Raw genomic sequence first — 7,408 nt, forward strand, 5'->3', positions numbered from 1 at the left:
CTGAGAGATGGTGCATTATACTAAAATACTAGACTAAAAATAATAAAAATATCTTAGAAGAGAGTGTCGGTACCTGCTCGCTGGCGGGGGGAAGTTTGTGGGGATCAGTGGTCAGCACAGTGAGGTCATCAATAATGGCCTGGAGGTGAGTGATCTCTCCCAGCATGGCAATCTCTCCATTCTGATGAAAGAAATTAGACTCATTTCAGTCAGTTAGTGTTATTATATATAGCAAAAGCATTGGCTTTATGTGAATGACTGCCACTGTTTTGACTCAACACCAGAGTGCAATGTCAACATATTTTAGCTGGTGGCTAATTGACTTTGTCGCCCAAGTTAGGTTTCCCCTCCTCCTGTTTCATCTTCAGTCTGGCCCAATCGCAAATCGTCCCCTAAACCCTTCACCCTGTGCACTTGTGGAGATTTGATAGGATTTGATTGGTATGAGCAACCTGGTAATAGCTCCACCTCGCCCTCTGATAGGCTAGATGGAAGTTTTACCATATTGCTTATACCAATCAAATCCTCTCAGATCTCCACAAGTGCATAAAGCGCAGGGTTTAAGGGATGATTTGGGATTGGCCCCATGTCTCACCCCAGCTCCCTGGTATTTCCCCTCCCCATACAGCCCCTGCCTCCCCTCCTCCAGTCTTACCACTACAGGCTGCAGGAAGCCGATGAAGGTGCAGAAGCGTCCCCTCTCCTCCACCAGAGCTCTGCGCACCGCCTGCTTCTCTGTCTCCTCCATAAGCAGGTACATGTCATTTACATCATGCATGGCACTATCCAGCTGGGGCTGCAGGTCCCCTCGGCCTGGGGAGCCAGGAGGGAGAGCACAGGGGACAGGGGGACAGGGACAAGGGGCAGGGAAAGGGAAACAGAGGGCAGGGGCATAGTATACAGGGAGTGGGGGGGATTGGGAATGGAGAGAGAATGGAAGGAAGAGGACAGGGGATGGTAGAAGGACAAAAAGAGGAGAAGAGGGTAACAGAGAGGTCACAAGGAAAAACCAAAGTGTGACACACAAGAGAGAGGAGAAGGAGAGAAAGAAAAGATTAGAAATGTGTGGTGTGTCTGGGCTTGAAGGGACAAATCTCACCCCTCCCCTCCTCTCATCCCTCCCTTCTCGGTCCCCCAAGCCAATGACAGGCACCATGGACACAGGACAGAATGATCTACAAACACTACACTGGTACGGTATCTACATTAGCTAAACAGAAATGCATACAGACACTAAACAGACTGACATCTACAGAAGTTAAACCAAATAATGAAAAATGAAGGAAACAAAAGGTATGTCTTCAAAATGTATTGTAATGTTAAGTCATGCAGCAGGGAGTTGTGTCAGAGATGGCCATGATAGAGAAGAGAGGGGGGAATCTTAGTCAACAGCAACCAGTGCTGTGAGCAGAAAGTGCTTTAGACCAAAAAGTCATGCAGGAGTCACAGAGGTCACAGGACAGCATTCCAGAGGCCTCAGAAAGAAGACAGACTTTTAACGGTTACAACTAGTAGGCCTAACTAGCTGAAGATGAGTGAATCACGCCAAATGTATTAAAGTGATGTAAATCACTTAGTTATTTACTATCTCCCAATAGTAATTTTTTGGCAAGGGAAATCCCCTCTACACAGAATACATGTAAAAAAGAAACTGTAGCATAGCATAGCAGTTTTGTGGGACGGGAACAACATACTTACCCTGGATTTCTACAGAAGGGAAATCAAGCACAGACAGAGAGAGAGAGAGCGAGAAAGAGAGAGGGAGAGAGGAGGGGAGAGAAAAAGAGAAAGAGGAAGGGACAACAAAGATGGGTTGAGAGGAGGATTTGGGGGACATAGAGGGGGTCAGGGGGTTGACAGAGGTAGAGGAGAGAGAGCAGAGATTGTTGAGCTCATCATTAGGGTTAGTACAAGGAAGCCATCACAGCTCAGTTCACGGCCAAAGTGCGCATGGTTAGAGCAAAAACACTGTTGCAACCAAATCAAAACCAACTCAACCTTGTAAAGCAACCCAAACATCAATGTTCCACTGGTGTTAAGATTAAATACACCTCAGGTAATCATTTTAGGTTCTTGCATCTGCCTGGCAACTGTCTCGAAACAGCCTTAGACAACAGTAATTATTGGCTGCTGGATCAGAGTGAACTGCTTTATCACGAATGAGGGAAAGCCTGTCATTATCATCCTGACCACCAGGGGGGAGTGTTGCTATATAACCGCAGTCTTCAATAACAGGGAATGGAGCTATGTTCTCCGTCCCTCACTGCGGCTTCCCTCATCTCCCTCCCTCTCTGTAGTGATTTGAGGCAATGGCCCTTTTAAAGACAAAACTGTAATCGTCAACAAGCTACAAACACATGTCAGCTATGTGACTCTTGAGAAAACACATTGATGTAGTCAGAATGCCTTGGCAAAGGATCTCACCTTGAGGATTTGACCTTGACATTTTCAGCACTAATCAAATCAAATTTTATTGGTCACATGCGCCGAATACAACAAGTGCAGACATTACAGTGAAATGCTTACTTACAGCCCTTAACCAACAGTGCGTTTATTTTAAACAAAAAAAGTAAGAATAAAACAACAACAAAAAAAAAAAGTGTTGAGAAAAACAAAGAGCAGAAGTAAAATAAAGTGACAGTAGGGAGGCTATATATACAGGGGGGTAACGGTGCAGAGTCAATGTGCGGGGGCACCGGCTAGTTGAGGTAGTTGAGGTAATATGTACATGTGGGTAGAGTTAAAGTGACTATGCATAAATACTTAACAGAGTAGCAGCAGCGTAAAAAGGATGGGGTGGGGGGCAGTGCAAATAGTCCGGGTAGCCATGATTAGCTGTTCAGGAGTCTTATGGCTTGTGGGTAGAAGCTGTTGAGAAGTCTTTTGGACCTAGACTTGGCACTCCGGTACCGCTTGCCGTCGCGGTAGCAGAGAGAACAGTCTATGACTAGGGTGGCTGGAGTCTTTGACAATTTTGAGGGCCTTCCTCTGACACCGCCTGGTATAGAGGTCTTGGATGGCAGGGAGCTTTGCCCCAGTGATGTACTGGGCCGTACGCACTACCCTCTGTAGTGCCTTGCGGTCAGAGGCCAAGCAGTTGCCATACCAGGCGGTGATGCAACCAGTCAGGATGCTCTCGATGGTGCAGCTGTAGAATTTTTTGAGGATCTGAGGACCCATGCCAAATCTTTTTAGTCTCCTGAGGGGGAATAGGCTTTGTCGTGCCCTCTTCACGACTGTCTTGGTGTGCTTGGACCATGATAGTTCGTTGGTGATGTGGACACCAAGGAACTTGAAGCTCTCAACCTGTTCCACTACAGCCCCGTCGATGAGAATGGGGGCGTGCTCAGTCCTCTTTTTTTTCCTGTAGTCCACAATCATCTCCTTTGTCTTGGTCACGTTGAGGGAGAGGTTGTTGTCCTGGCACCACACGGCCAGATCTCTGACCTCCTCCCTATAGGCTGTCTCATCGTTGTCGGTGATCAGGCCTACCACTGTTGTGTCGTCGGCAAACTTAATGATGGTGTTGGAGTCGTGCCTGGCCATGCAGTCATGGGTGAACAGAGAGTACAGGAGGGGACTGAGCACGCACCCCTGAGGGGCCCCGTGTTGAGGATCAGTGTGGCAGATGTGTTGTTACCTACCCTTACCACCTGGGGGCGGCCCGTCAGGAAGTCCAGGATCCAGTTGCAGAGGGAGGTGTTTAGTCCCAGGATCCTTAGCTTAGTGATGAGCTTAGAGGGCACTATGGTGTTGAATGCTGAGCTGTAGTCAATGAATAGCATTCTCACGTAGGTGTTCCTCTTGTCCAGGTGGGAAAGGGCAGTGTGGAGTGCGATAGAGATTGCATCATCTGTGGATCTGTTGGGGCGGTATGCAAATTGGAGTGGGTCTAGGGTTTCTGGGATTATGCTGTTGATGTGAGCCATGACCAGTCTTTCAAAGCACTTCATGGCTACAGACGTCAGTGCCACGGGTCGGTAGTCATTTAGGCAGGTTATCTTAGAGTTCTTGGGCACGGGGACTATGGTGGTCTGCTTGAAACATGTTGGTATTACAGACTCGGTCAGGGACATGTTGAAAATGTCAGTGAAGACACTTGCCAGTTGGTCAGCACATGCTCGGAGTACACGCCCTGGTAATCCGTCTGGCCCAGCGGCCTTGTGAATGTTGACTTGCTTAAAAGTCTTACTCACATCGGCTACGGAGAGCGTGATCACATAGTCGTCCGGAACAGCTGGTGCTCTCATGCATGCTTCAGTGTTGCTTGCCTCGAAGCGAGCATAGAAGTGGTTTAGCTCGTCTGGTAGGCTTGTGTCACTGGGCAGCTCGCGGCTGTGCTTCCCTTTGTAGTCTGTAATAGTTTTCAAGCCCTGCCACATCCGACGAGCGTCAGAGCCAGTGTAGTATGATTCAATCTTAGACCTGTATTGACTCTTTGCCTGTTTGATGGTTCGTCGGAGGTCATAGCGGGATTTCTTATAAGCTTCCGGGTTAGAGTCCCGTTCCTTGAAAGCGGCAGCTCTACCCTTTAGCTCAGTGCGGATGTTGCCTGTAATCCATGGCTTCTGGTTGGGGTATGTACGTACGGTCACTGTGGGGACGACATCATCGATGCACTTATTGATGAAGCCAGTGACTGATGTGGTGTACTCCTCAATGCTGTCTGAAGAATCCCGGAACATGTTCCAGTCTGTGCTAGCTACTACTCCTACTGTAATATCATGCTGAAGGGGAGACACAGCTGAGACCATTACATAACAGAGAATGTCCGGGTTAACCTATAGTTATAGAACCCAAACAAAATGCACAACCTGCTGTGATTTCAGAGCGCTGGATAGACGGAGAGGGCAGTTTAGGAGTGCTCAGCCATGCTAGCTGTCAGTCAGAGAGCGACAGGGAGAGAGAGAAGAGGAGCAACCTACCTTTCCGGGCCTTCTTCTGCAGTTTCATGGTGTCTGAGGACTTCTTCTTGATCTCATGACGAGATCTCTTGTACTCTGGAGGAGAGACAGGGGACTGAATGTCAGCCATATTGATGCAGGAGACAGAGGGGAATATGATTGGCTAGAGGTACCCTGTGTGTGTCTCACCTGTTTCAATCATGGCCATCTATTCATCCCCCTCATTCATAGTTAGCATATATCACTTCTCACCTCTCCACCGTGTTAGCTGATGTGTGGTGAGCGTTCTGGCGCAACAATGGTTGCCATGCATCACCCAGGTGGGTGCCACACATCGGTGGTGGATGAGGTGAGTTTCCCCCTTACTATGTAAAGCGCTTTGAGTACCTCAGTTGGTAGAAAGGCGCTACATAAATCCAATCCAATATTATTATTATTATTATTCACCTTTGGCATGGTCCTTGTCTAGCTGGTTGGCTGTCTTCTTCCAATCCTCAATCCTGTCCTGGAGAGGAGTGATCAAGCTCTCCATCAGGGCACTGGGAGGACAGAAGGATGGAGAGAAAGAGAGAGGTACAATGGGTGTGTTAATTAATGGTTGTAATAATGATTTTCTTATCCATTTAAATGTAACATCTGGTACACATCATATGGAACACGTGGACAAAATGAGTCTGTGCCATGATGAATTCTAAAAATATGTGTTCTTATGAACCATGGAAAATATAAGCTCTAAGATATAAGATCTTTGGAAAAGGAAAACGGTTATAGAATTTTATTTTGTGGTTCGTCCCACTTCACTATTTTTGGTATGTGGCACATCTGCACACCGGATGAGCTGGGAGTCCTGTGGTGGAGTGTGGAAACTGCAGCCTCCCAGGTCGACCACTCACATGACAGCACAGTGCCGATGTGGGCTTCAGCCCTGATTATAATGTGTGGCAATGTAAACGGGTGAGGAGACAGGTTTTAATGTGCCACCACGGGGTGAGGAAACTTTTGCTCCCAGAAATGCTTTGTAAGGAATGTAAATACCCCAACAAGACACCACCACCACCACCACCATCATCATCATCATCATCATGGTAATAGCCTCTGATTTGGAAAAGTAATTAGAGACTACAGACTTAATAGAAGGGATTCCTTTCTTTGAGGTTTACTGTATGGTCTAGAACAGAGCAGGCTGCTGCTGGTGGTTCCATTCATTTATCTTAAGTGTCTGAGAGAATAGTCTACAGATGTCCTATAATGAGGTGCTTGGGATTTGGGGAGAGGGGAGGGAGGGAGAGAAGAGGGAGGAGTGGAGGAGCGGAGGAAGGGGAGGGGGAGGGGGAGGGGGAGATGGAGGGTGTTAGTCCTCACATTCTGTTTTCTCCTCCCTCCTGTCTGCATCATACATTTTAGGGAGAGAATGTTCCAGTCTAGATAGCGTGTAGAATAACCATTCTGAGGTGATCCTGTGTCTAAATCATACTTACACAAGTATTCTGCCCTGCTATTTCCACATTACCACAGACCCGACCCAAACACTGGGATAGACTTACATTGAAAACCCATGACTGGTACCTCACTCAGTGGAGGATGACACGTGTGAATTCACTCTTCTAGCATGAAGAGAGTCTGGGCGGCAGGTAGCCTAGCGGTTAAGAGTGTTGGGCCAGTAACCGAAAGGTTGCTGATTCGAATCCCTGAGCCGACAAGGTGAAAAATCTGTCAATGAGCCCTTGAGCAAGGCACTTAACCCTAATTGCTCCTGTAAGTCGCTTTGGATAAGAGTGTCTGCTAAATGTAACTGTAGGCCTACCACCTATTCTCATTGCCATATTGTTGTAGCCTCTGAACAAAAACAAGGGCTCACAGTTTGTCCAAAACTTACCACAGACGTTTAGAAGGTCAGCCAGGGAACATGGATGGGATGACAGCTACTACGCATTACTGTTGGCTATCATCGCTAAGATACGGTTTACACAGAGCAGTGACTGACAGTTCATGGGACCAATCCCCACTAACGGAGTGATGGCAGGGACAGAGCTAGGCCTATAGGAGGATGCCTGTGTAAGAGGGCGGGACTTACTTTGTGAAATGGCGCAGTTTGGCCTCGATGCTGCGATGCCGCATACACATCCTGGTCAGCGCTGATCCAATGTCTCTGGTGGCACCTGAAAGAGATCACAATACAGAGGAGGTTAGGAAAACGTTCAGTCAACGTAATGTATACTGCAGACCGACAAGCCAGACAGACCACCAAACAGACTGCCCACTGAGGTTTGTGTAATATTCACTCCACAGACAGCAGCAACCTGGAGGTAATATACACACACTCCTGCCCTAGTCCAAATAAATATATTAAGGAGACCCTTTTTAGAGGCCTACACAGTGTGTGTGTAGTGTACAGTATGTGTACAGCGTGTGTGAGACTGTGAGTGAGTAACCTGTAACTCTGATAAACATCAGGCTATTTTTAGCCGAGAAAGAACATTTGGAAAAGGCTGACCCCTGACTCT

The 7,408-nt window shown here is 47.5% G+C and overlaps 1 protein-coding gene across 1 annotated transcript; it reads right to left on the reverse strand.

The window, feature by feature from the left end:
• Positions 1 to 73: 73 nt before the first annotated feature.
• Positions 74 to 7,063, reverse strand: LOC121573341 (protein MTSS 2; the record flags this gene model as incomplete). The annotated part of the gene is made up of 6 exons (XM_045220750.1): positions 74 to 181; positions 656 to 813; positions 1,699 to 1,707; positions 4,926 to 5,000; positions 5,352 to 5,443; positions 6,979 to 7,063. Coding segments are annotated over 6 exons (527 nt in total), but the record flags the coding sequence as incomplete, so codon positions are not given.
• Positions 7,064 to 7,408: the final 345 nt, after the last annotated feature.

Source organism: Coregonus clupeaformis, unplaced genomic scaffold, assembly GCF_020615455.1.
Source record: "Coregonus clupeaformis isolate EN_2021a unplaced genomic scaffold, ASM2061545v1 scaf5596, whole genome shotgun sequence".
Classification (NCBI taxonomy): Eukaryota; Metazoa; Chordata; class Actinopteri; order Salmoniformes; family Salmonidae; genus Coregonus; species Coregonus clupeaformis.